The sequence below is a fragment of the Amblyomma maculatum genome, chromosome 1 (genome assembly GCF_055883805.1).
Source record: "Amblyomma maculatum isolate TAMU_Amacu chromosome 1, ASM5588380v1, whole genome shotgun sequence".
NCBI classification, from domain to species: Eukaryota; Metazoa; Arthropoda; class Arachnida; order Ixodida; family Ixodidae; genus Amblyomma; species Amblyomma maculatum.
The window spans coordinates 72,887,395-72,906,540 of record NC_139344.1 but is presented as its reverse complement, the minus strand read 5'-3'; the positions used below and the strand labels follow the sequence as shown (position 1 = coordinate 72,906,540).

The window sequence follows — 19,146 nt, the reverse complement described above, 5'->3', positions numbered from 1 at the left end:
ATCCTGTGTCTGCGATTAGGCGCACATGTTGGCCTGTCATGTTTCAGACGCTGCTTGTCGTGTCACTGTTTCAACGTCTATTCATATGCCCCTCACGTGCATTCACATGCTGCTTGCGGTATACTAAAATCACTAAAACTGCGTGTTCAACACAAGCAGTTTCCCTGCATTGCGTGCTTAATCGCATTAATGTGACAGAGTTGTTTTGTGGAAGCACCACTGCTACTGTGTCGCAATGGAATAAGAGCAGCGAAAGCCTTTATAATCTTGGAGAAATTCTTCAAATTTCCCAACACTGTGTGCAAAGTAAAGCACTGGGAAGAAACCGGGAAAGACCATTATTCTCACTTGCATTTCATCTAAAACACTGACAAACATAATACAAGTGTTCGCTAGATATAATTACTTTGATGCAAGCAGCTTTCGGCACTTTATTAGGTCCATTCGATAACTACAATTTTCAATTTAAATATTCTTCTTCTCCCTTGAAGGCTGAATTAATGAGAGTTTACTGTAATTAAGATTCCAAGATACACTGTGACCCCTTAGGCAGATGCCAAATAGGCTGCAGTTCAATACAGCCAGAGTATTTCAATACCGTTTTCTGGTCATGAAACTTCTCTGTCACTCCATGAGAGCGTTTGGTATGCTGTCCGGAGCAGCCACACAGCGGCGCTGGCGTCAATCGAGGGGCATATTTCTACAGGTGAAGGAGTGGGCAGCCGTCTTACTGAGTGGAAAGCGATGTATTGCAGGGCGTGGTTGCAGCGTTTTCATTTCAAGGTGCTTCAACTGGCGCAGTGTCAAAGTATGCGAAAAGCCACTCCGTTTTGAGAGCAATGCTGCTGTGAAGGGCATGCTGCTACAGTCGAACCCGGATATATCGAACCCGGATATATCGAATTTTGGTTATATCGAACTCATGCAATATCCCCTTGAAAACCCCATGTAAAAGTATAGGAAAGCCGCGCCATATATCGAACTCAATTTCACCGGTCGTTCGATATATCGAACTCCGCACCACACACTGGAAAGCGTGCCTTTCCCAAAGACGATAGCATCACCTTCAGCAGTTTGCCGCGTGACGTTTTCAAGCCGCGTGCGGAAGTAATGAGAGGGGACAGTTCAGCTAGGGCAGCGCCGCACCCATTCCCTAAAGGCGCGCGCATTTGCGGCTATCGTTTCCCACGTGCCAGCACGTGACGTTTGCAAGCCATGTGCATGAATGAACCAGAGAGAACCAGTGGGAACGAGTGGGGAAAAACGCGACAGAACTAAGCGCAAGAGTGTGCCCATTCTTTTGCTGAGCTATCTCTCTCCCTCTTTCCCGGCCTTCGTTCGCAGTAGCATGCGCTACGCAAGCACCAAGCCAGTTCAGCCCGTTTTCAGACAGAACGTTGCACGCTTTCCCCAGCGTGTGTTGCGAACTCTCTGCGAGCTGCGGCTGACGTGGCTATGGCGCCTGCGGAAGTTAACAAGCGGCAGATCTATCTATCTATTTTTTTTTTCCCGAGAGTTCTCTATTTTTATCGTGCTGTACGCGCAGCGTAGCGTAAGATATGGCGTTGCAAAGCGGCTTTTTTTTTTTTTTTTTTTTGCGGGAGTCTTTATTCTTGCATGTATGAACGAAAGCAAGCGGTCAGCTGCGATCATGACACCGGCTTTTAGCATTTTTCGCTTCAAACAGCATTTGCAGCTACTGTATCACGCTTTTCAATATTTTGTGGCAGTGGACTAGGCCCGCCCCAAGCGCGGCGTGATAAATCGAACCAGGCTTGTGCAATCAAGCCATCACGGGCAGTCTGCCAAGTTCGCTACCCGCTGCTGCGGCAGGAGCTATAAAAAGATAAACACACCACAACGTTAACGTTATCGCTGCGCAGCATCTTGGCACGCTGCCAAGGAATGAGCTGTGGATGAGACGATCGAGTGCGACATGCAAGCGAAAACGCTGGCGATTTCTGCCGCAGCGACACAGAAACCTTGTTTCGAGCTGCCAGCTGCCGCAGTGGCTCGAACGGCAGAGGAAAGCAGTTCCAATAAGTTGGAAATTTTTTGCTCTGTCGCTGCCGCTCGTCCCTGAGATCGCTTAACTGCTTGCATGTGAGCGAGCTGGCCTTAAAGCTTTTTTGTTTTTTCCAAGTTGTCGAGTGCAAAAGTGAAGGGTGGGTTCATTATGCGAGTGAGTTGATTACACGACAAATGTGGTATCGTTTTTTCGCATCGTAAGTGCTGTCCCAAGTCGATTTCTGTATATCGAATTATCTATATATCGAACTATTTCGCGATCCCGTTCGAGTTCGATATATCCGGGTTCGACTGTATACAGCTATGGGAGCAACGATGAAGAGTCATTGCTTTCTTGTTTCCCGTTTGATGCCAAACTTTAAGTAAAGAAGAGGCGCGCCATTCTCAGAAGTTTGTGACCACTAATTTGACTTCCCAAACGTTCGTGTTTTGTAAAAAAAATATTTTGCCATCATGACATGACTTCGATGTGTTCCTAGTGAATGCAAAAGTGGTGACTATGAAAAGCTGCCAAATTTGAAGCCTGCAGCTGTTCTCAAAAATATTCAAAGTACTCCCATGGTATTTAACAATGACGAAGCCACATCTTCGAGCACCTCTAAAGTGATGCCATGACTCATTATTTCAGACATGTCACCTAGATTTTATTCACTCGGTTGAAAATCAAGGCCTTGCCATGGGCTCTGCATGCTAAATGGCCAGCCAGTGGAGGCACAACATTGAAAGCTTATATGTTTTGACGTGCCTTTGCGCACTTTATAATGCATTGCCACAGAATGTTGCACTTTTGGCTCACGGTGAAAATATGCTGGAACGCGGCTTCATCACTTTGCAACACGAGATGTGACTGGTTCCAGACTTATTTTGATAGATCAAAACCAAGCCTCACCTTTTTCCACATTGTTCAACATTGCTGGAGCTGCTTATGGGATCTTGACCATTTTAAGGCCTAACTGATTGACAGGCATTGAGTTTTTTAACGGCCACCAAGAACTTTATACCATTAGTGCCGCCGAGTGTACGCTTCTTCGCAGGCACAGGTCAACCCTATCAAGCGTTTCATTTGGGTACCATTTGCTACTTTTGTCATTTCTGGACTGCTGTCAGTACTACCTGGCAATATGCAACTACACTGTTCATTTTGTGCGAGTGTTCGATTTATTTACGCATGAAAGTACACCCTCGGTGAAAGCGGTGGTGAATTTAGAGAAAGTAACTTACATTGCTAAAGTAAAGACCGTGGTACCATGCTGTAATGGTAACAGCGTTATGCGCGCAGCGGCTCTACTAGCAGCTGACTTCTTGACATACGAATCAACTGATTATGGATCTGTAGCGAATGCAAGATCTGAGGTTCGGTTTCGTGCAAAGTAATAGAAACTGAAAATAACAGCACGGACGCGGAAGCAGCAATTTCGACCACTTGTGACCCTTCGATAGGCAGCAGCGCCTCTCGCGGTCGTTTTGTCTGCAAACCAAACTTCGCTGGGAGTTTCGTGACTATTGGAAATATTGAAGGACTCTGGTACAGTCATACTTACTTGAAATGTATGGACACAGACTACAATGCAGAAAACAACATCAGCAACATGCCAGCAAATAAATTTTGGTGAAGTGCAAACATAGAACTGTGAACATGTAGCCATAAAGTTCAGTTACTTTACACACAGAGCCATTGGAAGTAAGAAGGTTCCATCTAAGTGGTTCATCTAATAAAAGCATAAAAAAACAAGCTCGAATTTGATGTCAAAAACATTTACAATAACCTATCCTAATGACATAACACTATACTTTTAATATTCTTTGAGTATGCCCCTGTCACAAATATCATTTCATGCACATTTTAGAGTGAGCAAGCAGTCCTGTCACAAGTCCCAACCAAATAAGTACCCTCTGCGTGAGGGCGCGTGGACGCCATTTCTAGCCGCCTGTTTAGCCATACTTGCAAAAAAACGTCCTAAATATATGTAGACAATTAAACATGTTTACCAAGCTTCTGTCACTATGCACTTTTTTTATCTACACCATGCATAATGCATAAGCCATATTCAACCAACTACTATGCTATTCCAGCAAGATTTAAAAACCGTATTTAAACAAGGCCTTTGGAAAATGTGCCGCTTGTCTCTGAACAAACCGCAGCCTCAATGGCTCAATTGTTCACACTACCCTTAGAATAATTCCAGTGATCTCAAGCGGCGAATTCGAACATGGCAACTTTCACTACCACGGTGATGGGCTGGTAGAAAACTGACCTTTCATGAAAGAGGTCGTGGATTAAATTATCAGTGCCACTAACAGTCAGATTTTTTTTCATGGGCTGAACGTGCAGCTCCAAAAATATATAAAATGAATAAAAAAGGGTGGCACACTGTGGTGTACTACCTTCATGATGATGTTTTTGAGGTACTCCAGGTTCTGGGCATGCTTTTCTCGCTCTTGGTTGCGCTCAAGGCGACGAATTTCTTCTTTGAGTACCCGGTTTTGCTCAGTCATTCGAAGGTTGCTAGATTCCGATTCGTTGAGCAACTGCATCAGAAGAGAAAGTATTCGAGAATTCATAACTACAGCAGAATCTTGGTGACACTGTCACGGTTGACAATTTCAAAATGACTCAAATTTGTAAAATTCCCCGACAGAAGTGCATTGTATGCGATGTGAAGAATTTCAAATGTTCTAAACATTCTACCGCACCACTACGGATATGAATGCACGAGCTATGACAGTGCCCTCGAGCGCCATGTAGTGACTGTGCACCGACACTGATCACTAATTGTACTGTATCCCCGCCAGCAGTGGACAGCGGCAAGTGGTCGACACATAGTCGACGATGTCGCAACTGCCAGTCGTGCAGACAGAACCTGTCCCAAACGCGACCCGATGAAGTGAAAATGAGGCCTGCAGAACCGGATGAGCGCTGGCCAAATTGCTCCTAAGAAGGCTACTAAGAAGTCTGTAACAATCAAGCATGTCCAGAACATCAGAAGTCCAAAGCATAAAACCAACAGTAGTAAATACAATGTTTATCAGTGTGTCAAACAGGCTGAATCGCATGAATCCATTGCCTTACCAAAACAATTCTCCCAATGAAAGGACAGCGCATAACTGCCAGCTCTCTGCACTACTCTTATCTAACCGTACACACTGTGTGCGTGAAGAGAGAAACTGGCCACATATCGCCTGCTCAGCCCCCTCCGATATGTGCGTCTTCCAACACCCGCCAAAATTATTCCAGCATGCTATAACCAACTCACCACAGGTAAAAAAAAAAAAAAAAAAATGACGCGCGTAACCTATGATGATGCTGATCTACCCAAGCATGCTATCGCCGCCTGGTAGCGCGCGCACACAACAAGGCCAGCTAGGTTCAGTAGCGCTTCAAAGATGGCGCTTGCTACTATTAGCAGACGACTCTCACGGTGGTAATACTGATGGTGCGATGATTATGCGAGGAAAAAAAAAATTCAAATTTTTGATGCCCAATGTGGGAGGTGTGAGCATTACGAGAGTGCAAGCATTATGCGAGTAAATACGGTATACCCTACTCAAAATGCAGAATAAATTTTATACACAATTCTATATACCATTTTATTTTGTACATGCATGAAATTGGGTGAAGCTGTTATATCGCAGCTGAATGCAGTAAACTCTCCTCAATTCAGCCTTCAAGGGGCCTGAAAAAATTAAGATAATTCTGGTAAGATGTCACACTCAACTGAAACCTCGAATTATCGAATGGACATGAACAAACTGCTGAAAACCATTTGCATCACAGTAATTTTATCTGACGAACACCTGCATGATGGTTGTCTGCATTAACGAATTTTTTTTTTTCATTTTTTTTCTGCTTTTGACAAGTGCCTTGCTTTGTGAACTTGTCGCACACTGTCGAGAAGGCCCTCTTCACAAAACAGGCCAGTCACATTTTGAGGATGCTTCAATGCACAGCCCATGCAGTCAAGCACTGCGGTGAAGTATGCAGTGCAATGAAGTTATCAGTGTATTCGGTAATTTTCGAATACTCAATAATTTCAAATACCAATTTTTCGAATATCAAACAAATAAAAGCACATTCGATGCCTATTCGGAATTTCGAATATTCCCACACCCCTAAAGAAAAGGCACCAGTGGCACTGCATCGCACTGCAAAAAGGGCTGCAGAGACACTTCAGATCTTGTAGTAATGCTTTGACATTCCCGACAGTGCACGCAAAACAAAGCACTTGACAAAACCTCAAAACACTGACGTATAGGCGACCATATGTCAAGTGTTCGTCAAATTATATTACTGTGATGAAACAGCTTTATTTTTTTAAGAACATTCAATAATTAAATATTCTGGATAATGTTTTTGCTGGTGTCTTGAAGGCTCAATTAACGAGATATGACTATAGTATGAATCTATTTTGGCATGCCCACTAATTTGCATCCGATTTTCTCCTCCTCCTGTGCTTTTCCAAGTTGTGCCTTCCCCTCTACTTTTCAGCAGAATATGGCCATAGTGCGCTGGTTCAGCAAGGATTACAGTTTCCTGCATTTGCTTGGAATGCTCCGTCAGGTACAAAAAGCATCACTGACAAAGGGTGCAAGAGTGTGGTCCTCCCAAGCCTAATGTACAAGGCGACCAATGTCAATCCCTTGTTAAAGAGAATGCATCCCAAACAGGCTACAGCACGCAGAAAAGACAGTTAAGCACTCGATTCAACAGAAAAGAGGCAGAAACGACATAGCGTACCCCCCCTCATCCCCATATGTCAAGAAGGGGTCAGAAGCTGTGGTGGCGAACCAAGTGTCAGGTAATAAGCGCTTCCATCATCGCAAAAACAACTGCCAGAAGCTGAGCCGGTCGCAACAGCTCTCGTAATCACACATACCTTCACCTCAGTGCTTGACAGCATTGCGGTGAATGTGAACTGTGCAGTGAGGCATCCTCAAAATGCAACAGGGCCATTTGGAGAAGAGGGCCTTCCGCGACAGTGCAGTGTGCGCGAGGAGAAGCACTCAATGAAACCCAGAAAAAACATGTTCTTATTTCGGTTACATCCCAAATGCAGACAACCATCATGCAGGTGTTCATCAGATACAATTAACGTGATGCAAACTGTTCCCGGCAGTTTCTTCAAGCCTCTTCAATAACTTAAAAATTTGTTTGTCCTTTCAAGGCCAAATTAACAAGAGTAACACATACAGTAGCGATATAACGGTTTCAATCAATTTCGCACAGGTCCTTCTAGAACCAAAAATAAAAAACTATACAGAATCCTTTAAAAATATAAACTGGATTTTTCAGCAGGGTAGCTTCTGGCAATTCTAGCTAAACACTGTTCTTTCTTTATTTATTTTTTGAGTGATCAAATATTCAAAGGCATTTTTTTCCCATATTCAAACTCGATTCATATTTGAAAATTTCAACATTCACACACCCCTACTTTATGCGACCAATAAAGGTTTTCCATTCATTTACTTTTGGGAAGAATGTTTTAGGACAAGAAAAACCAACCTTTCTTCGTTTTAGACAGCAGGTGGCTTACTATAGTAAGGTAAGCCAGGTGCACCAGAGGGACATCGCACGTATATCAAAAGTTCAGTCTGTTCAGGAGGGACCAACACCAAGAAGCTTCACTGCATTTCAAACTAATGTGGCTAACACACCAAAAAATTGAAGTGACCATAAATATGCTAGCCCAAGCATCATAAAGGGGCACAATGATTCTTTGTTGAGATTATTGCAGGGTTTTCCTGCAATACTTACCTCAGCTAGGTGGTCGACCTTCTTCTGGGACTCCCTGACTTTCTCGTGAAGTGCGTCCAGGTCTTCAGTATTCACTGTGTCAAAAAGAGAACAATGAAGTTGATTCAATAACAATGATGATCTCATTCACATTGTCCCCTCACATGCCTAATCCTACCAGTTTTTAAAAAGTACACCAGACGGCACAGCTAGACAATCTCGTAAACCTCAAGCTTGAAACTGATCAAAAAATGCAATTAAAGCAGAGCAGTAAAGAAGAAACGTAGTAAATCAGTACTGGGTCTATTGTACATATTTTGTCACCTCGAGCAGCTGAAGGACCATTAACCAGGTTTGACTTACCATATCCCTTACCTCAAGGAGATACTAAAGAGTAGTGTTACTAGAAATAAGAAGCTATACCAGAATAGTAGTTTGTTCTTCGAGAATGCTACCAGCAATTTTTCTATGTGCAAAGGCATTCCTCGAAAGCTGCCAAATGAGAAAATATATAAGCATCATCTATTAAAAAAAAAAAAACTGTAGAGGTTCAACTATCCTTGAACCAAGTTTTAAGAGTGTTATCCATCAGGTGCAGCCGCAGCCACCGCTGCTACTTCGACCTTGGCTCATTTCCGCACTGGGTAAGCTTCATGGCAACGAGTTAGTCTGGCTTTTCGTTGTTCGATGGTCTCTGCAACCTGTCTGGCACGGCTGCAATCTCTGTTTTTAGTGGAATGACATATCCGTATGGCAACCAGAGTTGAAACAACATGCAGTACATGGAAATTTAGTGCCATCTTTTGAACGCATGAGGTACTAGGTCCAGGAATAATGCAGAGCTCTCAAATAAACACAGCAGAGCTGATGCTCTAACAAAATGCAGCCAGCCTTGGAGGCCATGCAACAAGGTGCCTCCCTCTGGTCTCGCACGCCACTTTTACCTTCTCTTTCACCTCCTCTGAAAAGGCAGTGCAGCCTCGTGGGTGCGTAGCTACGTTGGCCATCTGCCAAGGCAACCTCGGCATGGCAGGACATAGATTTACACGCGGCTGAACTAATTCCCGCTTGAAATAACGATACACTTTGGACATAAACTTTACTCTAATGCCGTCTATCCAGTGAAGGCTAGCACCAAAACCTATTATCAGTCTTTTATACTTGAAAACAGCCAGACTGGAATGTCCTTCCATCTGAAGTGGCAACCATCATCTTCAGCAAGGTGATCTGCACTCATTTAACTGCATCTTGCAGCCCACCCCTACTATAATGTCCCCGGACCTTTGAGGTTATTCCTGAAAAAAATAAAAGAAATACAGTCGAACCCAGATATTTAGAATTTTGTTTATATCGAACTCGCAGAATATCTCCTTGAAAATCCCATGTAAAAGTATAGGAAAGCTGCGTCGTATAGCGAACTCAATTTCACCGGTCGTTCGATACATCGAACTCCGCACCCCGCATTGAACGGTGCACCTCCCCCAAAGACAATTGCATCACCCTCAGCCGTTTGCTCCGAGACGTTTTCAAGCCACACGTGGAAGGAATGAGATGGCACAGTTCGGCGACGGCTGTTCTAGGGCAGCGCTGCGCCCTTCCCCCAAAGGCGCGCGCATCTGCGGTGATCGCTGCCGCGCTAGCACGTGATGTTTGCAAGTCGTGTGTGAAGGAACGAGAGGGAACCAATACAGCCGTGGTGTTCGGGAGAGAGGAAAAACGCGATGCAAGTGCAAGGGTGCAAGTGCGAGCGAAGTGCAAGGGAGTGCCCTCTCTTCTGCAGAGATTTATCTCTCCCCTTCCTCTCTCTTTCCCAGTCTCGTTCACAGCAGCACACACTACGCATGCACGGACAAGCCAGCTCAGCCCGTGGCAGATGCTTCTCCAGTGTGTGTTGTGAATGCTCTGTGCGTGGCGGCTGGCGTGCAATGAGTGTCTCGTGGCGTCGTGCTAAACGCGTGTAAGCTTCGGCGGTCGCGAACGCTAAAAAACGGCAGATCATTTTTTTTTTTTGCGAGTCGTTTATTCTTGCCGTCGGGCTGGACGCATGCTATGGCGGCTGCGGAGGTTAAGAAGTGGTAGTTTTTTTTTTTCCGAGAGTTGTTCTTGTTTGGCTGTACTTGCGGCGCAGCATAAGCTATGGCGGCTGCGAAAGTTAAGAAGCGGCAGTTTTTTTTTTTCTTTTTTGAGAGTGTTGTATATTCTTGCATCTATGAATCAACGAAAGCATGCAGTCAGCTGCGGTCATGCCACCGGCTTTTAGCATTGTTCGCTCCAAATGGCATTTGCAGCTATCCCACTTGCCAATGATTTTGTAACAGTGGAATAAGTCCTCCCCACCCCAAGCGTGGCATGATAAATCGAACCAGGCTTGTGCAATCAAGCCATCACGCGGGCACTCTGCCAAGTTCGCTCCCTGCCACCGCAGGATCTATGAAAAGTGTAGTTAAAAGATAAACACGTTATGGCGTTATCTCTGCACAGCATATTGGCGTGCTGTCAATAAATGAGCTGTGGATGCGACATTCGAAACTGAGGAACACACCCCCGAACGCTTTTTTTTCTTTTTTTCAAATTCTCGGGGGCAAAAATGGGGAGTGGGTTCATTGTGCGAGTGGGTTGACGACGCGACAAATGCCGTATCATTTTTCACGATAGCAAGTAGCGTCTCAAGCCGATTTCTGTATATCGAATTATTGATATATCGAACTATTTCGCGATCCCCTTCGAGTTCGACATATCCGGGTTCGACTGTAATGAAGTCCTACATGCAACCGAAAATTTCGTTAAATCGTGAATTTTTTTACACCGAGGTTGCTATATTTTAGCTGCCCGAAGTGACAAGTTCTTGGGAACACTGCTGGGAACATGTAAATTACGAATTCGGGAAATAAGCAAAAGATTCTAGCAATAACAGCGCTAACAAGGGCATCTGACATTATTTTGTATATCAGGAGCAAATTATGAGTGATAACGAACACGAGCACATAATTTTTCTCCGCATGCGCAAAGAGCGAGCGCAGTGCCTAGTACTCAAAGCCGCCTCCAGATGTCGCCATTGGTATAATCGCCATCATCATCATCCAATGTTTGCAAACGGTGACGAGAGAGAGTTAACAGCAGTCTCTAGATAGCTGATCTAGGGACTTCAATGTGGACGCTGTCATATTATAGTGAACTAGATTGAGTCGTATGTCTGCATCATCCATGCTGGCACAGCTACCTTGAGTGCGGCAACCTTTGTTCAGGCGTCACGTAGGCATACCATATTTACTTGCGTAAAAATCCACCTCCCACTTTTGACACTGAGAACTTAAAAAAAAAAAAAAATGGCATTAGCCCGCGACAGCCGTGTATTTCTTGGCAGCGCGCCAAGGTGCTGCAGGAAGGGGGAACTTGGCAGAGTGCCAGCGGCTCGTTTTGCACAGGCCTGGTTTTTCTGGTCTCCGCGTTTGCTTTATTGGGGTGGGCGTTGTCTGCTACCACAAAATCATTAGAACTTGTGATAGCACCAAGCACCTTTTGAAGGGAATGATGCTGAGCCGGCGTCATAATTGCAGCTGACTGCGGGTGACCGCATGCTTTCTTTGTTTATTGATAGCTAGGATGAACTACTCTTAAAAAAAAAAAAGAATCTCAACTTTTCCCGTGTATTGAACCCTCTCCTTAAACTCGCGTGGATTTCCCTTGAAAAAAAAGGTAGGTTATACCCCGGTCAGACAAGCAAGTTTAGTGTCACTTTCAACGAGTGCACTCGCCTTTTAGTGTCATTCGCATCGTGTCACACGATGAACTTTAATGACACTAGCTGCAGAACACACTCAGCGCAAAGTGAGTTTGGGGAACTCACTACACTTTGTCCGGCAGGCGAGTGTGTAGTCTCGACAGCAGGACACTTCATATTACTCATACATTTTTTGACAATTACAATATTTTAAAATGTTTATCGTAATTTTATGAGCGTTTCTATTAATAGGCAAGAGATTTAAGCTGTCACCAACTAAAAACGATGCGTACACTTGAATAGCTACCCTCGCTCTCAGTGCTTGCGCTAAGGCGAAGGCGTTCGTCTGCTGCTGCACTTCGATGGTATGCGGTATCTCAAGCTGCATCAACGAAGTTGGAGTTATTTGTATACCCAGTCTCTAGAAAGTCGTCACTTGACATGGCAGCATTTCGCTCAAGCGCCGGCCGAAGACAGCATCGCTTTTGCTCCCGCAAGCCGCTAGCATCAAGCCAGCACCTTTACAGTGCACCCGGTCCCGCTGTCACCGGCATCAGAAAAGTGTGCGAAAATTTGTTTTTCCCATAAATAATAATCCCTGGAGTAAAGCAATGTCAGAAATTAATACTTTTGGTGGATTGTTGACACGTACTGAGTCGCTAGCAGGAGTAATTGCTGCGATACAAGCAAATTTCTGCACGCAACTTCATAGCCATCATCGCCGGCGGCGCGGCATAGTTCACCCATGTAGTACACGCATGTGCTAGCTACGCTCCTAAGGCATCGTCGATTTGAATTGCACATTTTTCTCATTATTCTCATTTCTCTCAAGGCAGTGCCACAAGTAAGCCATATATCCTATTAAGCTGGCCATACGAAAGCGCCACCCACTACTTCAATGCGAAGCAAACTATAGGCCTAGCCACGGAGGAGCGCACTTGCCCCGCGCACTCTGCCGTTCACGGCGCTCACGGGCGGCACACTACAGCGGAAAGCTAGTAGCATCCGGTACTGTGAACGCTGCGAACTTCTCGCCTACTTTCGTGATGCTGAGGAAATTGGACCTTTTTCGACGTTGTGTACAACCACACGCCAAGCAAACGCAGTGAAGACGTGACGATGCTGCCGTGCGTGGGTGCTGCGCCGCTGGACATTTTAGGCTGCTTAGAAGCGCCGTCGGACATGATTTCGTGTGAAAAAATGCACGCTGCTCTGAATCATACAACTCGTGCACTTTTCGCGCTCGAACACCAGTGACTCCTTTCCATACATAGGCGCTACCGGCATTTTCTCTGTTAACAATGCAAATCAAAGTCGCAATTCCTACGTTCACGATAACCGCAGTTAGCAGCATAACTATATATCATAAACGAGGCCGATTTTGCATGTAAACAGCAGTAACCATGCATGTTAGCGAAAAGCGCGTGTGACATCGCGATGCTTTTTAAGTGAAAACCATGTACTCAAATGCACAAATAAACTGAATATTACCTTGGGGTAATTGTGCTTGCAATAAAATTGAATTTTAAGGTATTTTCGTGAAAACTAATTTTTCCACATAGGGCTGCAGCATCCGCATCGGCACTGCCGTCATTTCAAAATGACACTTGATTTTGCCGTGTGACAGTGAGCACCGAAAGTGTCACTCTTCCTATGTAAGTGCACTTCGTGAAAGTGTCACTAAACTTGCCCGTGTGACTGGGGTATTAATTATGCGAGTAAGTACAGTATTTCCGGTTCGCGCTTTTTCGTTCTGACTGGCCAGTTACGCCATGGCATGACGCATCTTAAAACTTCTGCACCGCGGGTTTTGTATGCACACAACGAATTTTGTTTCACTCGCAAATTCCAGACTGCCGGCAAAATTGGGACAAAGAAAAAGGAAGGACACCAAACAGCGCGGCGCGTAAAAGAGCAGATGTCAAATACAGTGTGTCAGGGCTGAAGTTTTAGTTCTCATCCGATTGTCAAGGTGGCTACTGGTACACGCATGTGATACACGAGGACTTCGTTAAATCGTGAGTGCGATATAAAATTACTTCGTTAAATCGTGAAACAAAATACATGGTTTTCAATGGAGCAGAGATAGGGGAAAAAAAAAAAGTTCGTTACATCGCAAATTTCATTACATTGAGGTTCAACTGTAAATAAATTGAAGCCTTCAGTGTGGTTATCCAAGGCTCCCTAATTCCAGCTGGGCTCCCGTCAGTTCATTTAAGTGTTTTTTGGTCGCCTTCATGTCTGAATTTGAACAATAGTACACAGTGCATGCTGCATTCAAAACAAGGTATCAAACATCACGGGTAATGCAAGAGAAAGAAAGCTCGTGCTGATGACGTGAAACGTTTACTTCTCTCATCATATTTCACAGCGTTAGAATAGAGAGTGGGTGTACTTTGAGCTTTGGCTTAAACCTTTAATCATAGCCCCAGCAAAATTTTCCAATATTCAGAAATTAAGTGAAACCTCACCCAAGTTTTCATCCTCTCGTAAAAGCTGCTCCAGTGGCTTAAAACCCCCTGTAGGAACCAGACCCCATGGTAAAGGCTGCAAAAAAAAAAAAAAAAAAGAAAGAAAGAAAAGTCAAGCATTCAATATTACTTTTGCTAAAACAGCTTTATCATGCTCATGCTCCAAGCATTCAATACAGTGAAGTCTCGTTACTACGAACACCACATTAACGAATTTTTCAAATTAACAAATTTTTATAAAATCCCCAGCAGATTTTCCGTTTTCAATGTAAAACTATTTCAGGATTACAAATTTCAAAATAACGCATATTTCAGAATATTGTACAGTAGAACCCCGTTCATACGTTTTTCACCGGTCCGAGAAAAACAAATGTAACAGCCAGGAAAACGCAACAGTGAGGAAGGCTCCGGAAAGGAACGAGAACGGTGCAACTTTCACTTCAAACAACTTATTTCCGCAAAGTGATGTTAGGACTTCAAAAAATAAAGAATAGTGGACTGCCGTTTCTTTCGCTCGCTAGAAAACACCAGGCGCTTCTCAATAGCCTGAAAAGCCGCATAGCTGTCCGCGTGGCTTTGAGGTGCGACATACCTACGGAGGAGGTCCAGAGCCATGACCACTTCTCCAAAGCTCGGATCTGACAAATCCTCGGAATCGTGTGGCTCGAGCTCATCATCACAATTTGCGGCTTCACTCGTTACCGAGCTCGCAACAATATCACCGATACTCTGGCACTCCGATGTCACGACGGCAGCATCCACTGCGACGTAGTCGTCATATGTGAGTCCCGTGGCACCCAGCACATCCATCGCCTCAGTGAGCTCTTGATCGCAAGAGGCTGCTTCCGACTCCCCAGTGTCTGTGCCAGGAAATTCACCTTTGCCGTCTGTGCGAAAGCCACACTGCGCGAAGCAGTGCTGTGCAGTTGATGCGGCCACTGCAGCCCACGCTGAAGCAACATAGTGCATAGCGTCAAGCACCGAAATCCACGATCAATACGCGCAAGACAGCGCTTCACAACACACTTCCGGTAGGAATGCTTCAGGTTCTTTATGACGCCGGCATCCAGCGGCTGCAGATGGCTTGTAGTGTTAGGTGGGAAGAACACAAGCTTGATGTTCCGAAGAAACTGCGGGTCTCTTGGGTGGGCAGCACAATTGTCTAGAAAAAGGACAACACTCCTGCGCTGGGATCCCATCTTGTTGAAGTAGTGAAGAAATTCTTCGAACAATGAACACGTCATCCACGCACGACTGTTACTTCTGTAGTGACATGGCATCAGGCGAGTTTTCTTCAAGCACCGCGGGTTCGGATATTTGCCGATTACCCATGGTTTTAACTTATCGGAACCATCCATGTTGCAGCAAAGGAGCACCGTCAATCACTCTTTGCTGTTTTTGCCTCCGTGACACGATTCTCCTTTCAGGCTTAGGGACTTCGACGGCTGCACCCGAAAAAAAAAAAGGCTCGTTTCATTGACGTTGTAGATGTCACGAGGCGCATAGCCCTCAATTAGTATAGCAGATAGTGTGGCCTTCGAATCATCGACTGTTGCCAAGTTTACACTTGCTGATTCACCGCTTACTGTCTTGTACGCGATGCCGTGCCTCTTCCGGAAACGGTTGATCCAGCCATTCAACGTCGCAAAGTCCGTGATGCCCAGTCTGTCGGCGATGTCCACTGCCTTCTTGCGCAAAATGCTGCCATCAAAGTTGACGCCGGCAGCGCGAGCTTGCTTGAACCAGGTCAGAAGAGCCATACTTGGCCCCACGAGCCTGCTTAGCTTTCGGGTCGAAAAGCGCTGCATTGCCTTCAATCTCGGCAAGCTTTGAGACGATGCTGTTAAGTGTTGATGGTGGCAGACCAAGGTCTTTGGCAATATCAATTCTTTTCGGCGCTGGCTGCCTGTCGACAGCGTTGAGTGCGTCCAGCTTTTCCTGGAGGGAAAGCGCCTTCCGCTTGCGCGACGCCATCGAAGAACGTCAGATCACGATCGTCGGATACAAAGGACAAGAGTAAGTTCGATTGATTCACGACCGGCTTTGTCATGGACTGGTTCGATGGATTGATAGATGGATGAAGCTGAACCCTTTGAATCGGGCAGTGGCGGTGCACGCCACCTAGCCGACGTTCACGAGGCAGATGGAAATCTAGTGGCGGCCTCTCCAACTCGTGTGCGGCTTCTTGAAGTTAGTTCCATAGCCAAGTCTAGCCAAGACTTTTCAAAAGTAAAAATGGTGGTCGGCGCACGTTGCCTCAGGCGGGTTCGCAGTGACCAGTTGCGACATATCATACGAGAACGTTTTCACAGCTACAACGTAACAACGAGGATCCCAACACATTGGATCCTACGGGAGCAATGCCGGGACCGGATGAAAGCGCCGTAACAGCCGGGAAAATGCAGCAGTGAGGAACGTAACAACGGAGTTCTACTGTACATGTTTCATTTTTCCTTCTATAATCTAGGAACATCAGTACAACGAATTCGTCTAAAACTAACAGCACTGGCGCTCGCAACTCTCGCGTGGAAAAAAAAAAAAAATAAACGCCATGGCCTGCGAGCTGTAGCTATCATCATCAGCATATCTAGTGCCAGCTCCTAGCGCCCCCACAAAACTGCGATTTATTACACAGTAGCGAGCAGGCCTAGCCACCTGCCTTTTTTCTTTGTGTTGTGTGCCGTACACTGGTCGGCCGTTCGTGCCTTTCTCGTGTGCGGGACGTTACTTTCTTTTTTTCTTCTTTTTTTTGCCCGTGGATTATCTTATTGCCAAGTTTGTACGAAATCTGACGGGGGTTGCAGCCAGTGAAGTGCAGAGAAGATAGGAATGCAGCTTTCACTTAAAGATATCGACGCAGGACAAAAAGCAAATCGTCCTCTGCAGACAGCTAGCATTGCCCCACCGAACGCTGCGATCATTTTGAAAGACCGAGACAAGATTTCAAGCTTCAGGGTGCACTAAAGGTGAAGTCATTCGAACTCTATGTTCTTTTGCACATGGACAAAATCCATACTTTCATCGCTCGGTGCAATCACGCATCCGATGATGTGTTGCGCAACGTGGAAGGTGTATGTGCTGTACAGTCGAACCCGGTTATATCGAACCCGGATATATCGAATTTTGGTTATATCGAACTCACGAAATATCCCCTTGAAAATCCCATGTAAAAGTATAGGAAAGCCGCGTCATATATCGAACTCAATTTCTCCGGTCGTTCGATATATCAAACTCCGCACCACGCACTGGAAAGTGTGCCTTCCCCTAAGACGATCGCATCACCCTTGGCCGTTTGCCGCGTGACGTTTTCAAGCCACGCGCGGAAGGAATGAGAGGGGACAGTTCGGCGACAGCTGGTCTGGGCAGCGCCGCACCCATTCCCCAAAGGCGCACGCATCTGCAGTTGTCGTTTCCCGCGCGCCAACAAATGACGTTTGCAAGCCCATTCTTTTGCTTGGCTATCTCTCTCCTTCAGCAAGCGCAATGCATGTGCCAAGCCAGCTCAGCCCGTTTTCAGACAGACGTCGGACGCTTTTTCCAGCGTGTGTTGCGAACCCTCTACGTGCGGCAGCGCGGCGCCGAACGTGGCTACGGCGCCTGCGCCAGCTCTCTCGGTTTCTTCTTCTTCTTTTTTTTTTTTTTTGCGGGAGTCATCCTTTCCTATCGTTGGGCTGTACGCGCGGCGTAGCGTAAGATATGGCGGCTGCGGACGTTAAAAAGCGGCAGGGATTTTTTTTTAATCATTTATCCTTGCATGTATGAATCAGCGAAAGCTCGCGGTCAGCTGCTGCGATCATGACGCCCGCCCCAAGCGCGGCGTGATAAATCGAACCAGGCTTGTGCAATCAAGCCATCACGGGCGCTCTGCCAAGTTCACTCCCCGCCACCGTAGGAGCTATAAAAAGATAAACGCGCCCTGGCGTTATTGCTGCACAGCATCTTGGCACGCTGCCAATGAGCTGTGGATGAGACGACCAAAACGGACTGAGGCGCGCCATTGACATGCAAGCGAAAATGCTCGCGATTTCTTGCCGCCAGAAACCTTGTTTTGAGCTGCTGTGGTGGCTCGAGCGGCGAGAGGGACGCAGTTCCAACAAGTTTGAAAATTTTCGCTCTCTCGCTGCCGCTCGTCACTTGCATGTGAGCGAGCTAGCCTCAACGCATTTTTTTTTTTTTTTTTTCAAAATCTTGGTGAAAAAGTGGAGGGTGGGTTCATTATGCGAGTGGGTTGGTTACGTGACAAATATGGTATCGTTTTTAAGCATCGTAAGTGCCATCACAAGCCGATTTCTGTATATCGAATTATCGATATATCGAACTATTTCGCGATCCCCTTCGAGTTCGATATATCCGGGTTCGACTGTAGTGGTGCAATGTAGTGAGTGGTCATGTTTGCTGCACGCGACAGAAGAATATAATTGATTTCTTCAAATAAATCAGCTCTGGAGTTAGTGCAACATTTTAATTTCATGTTTTGCCTGTCTACACATGTGCCTACTGCCAAGGCACATCATTTTCATACCTAGGTTTGACCACTGGCTTATAATCGAAATTTTTCATCACAACAATATTTCAAAATAACGAATGATTTCGTGTGGTCCCGCGGCATTTATTATATCGAGATTTGACTGTATTACTTTTGCTAAAATAGCTTTATCATGCTCATGCTTCACGTATCCAGCTAGATGCACAAAGGGGTAGCAACGTGAGAACCATCTATGCTTACCTTCGTCAAGACTTGAGGCTCGGGTGATATGGATTCCGAACCCTGCATTAGAAGATGATGTATAAATGAGTAATGAAACCCCAACAACACATGACACAGCCCCATTTATAATATATTTTAAAAACACTGACAGCAGCATGTTTTTGGCTCCAGGTGCTTCAGTGTATGTGTCTACCCTGAACCTCAGCCTCACTTTCCAATTCTATTACACCTATGCAAAAACCACTGATCACAAAAATATAACTGAAATGCCTCGGCCAGAAAATACTACATACTGCCGAAAAAGTGACCCCCCCCCCCCCCCCCCCTTCCCCTCTAGCAGGCCAAAAAATTCACTGAAACAATTCAACACTCTTCAGTTATTCATTTGGGCATCACAAAACTTTGAGAATTCTACCAGCCAGTAGAAACCTAAGGAAATAAATACTATGATTAGCAGCCCAACCGACAGTAATGGTGACATCAACAA

The 19,146-nt window shown here is 45.5% G+C and overlaps 1 protein-coding gene across 2 annotated transcripts in view; it reads right to left on the bottom strand.

The window, feature by feature from the left end:
• The window catches only part of LOC146202788 (uncharacterized), a 100,998-nt gene that overhangs the window by 6,624 nt on the left and 75,228 nt on the right, over nt 1–19,146 (bottom strand). For both annotated transcript variants that reach the window (XM_084588335.1, XM_084588336.1), the window contains 4 exons: nt 18,678–18,719; nt 13,952–14,027; nt 7,781–7,854; nt 4,414–4,557 (listed from right to left, as the gene is read on the bottom strand). In XM_084588335.1, coding sequence (XP_084444461.1) covers nt 4,414–4,557; nt 7,781–7,854; nt 13,952–14,027; nt 18,678–18,719 — 336 coding nt within the window. The remainder of the gene's footprint in view (nt 1–4,413; nt 4,558–7,780; nt 7,855–13,951; nt 14,028–18,677; nt 18,720–19,146) is intronic.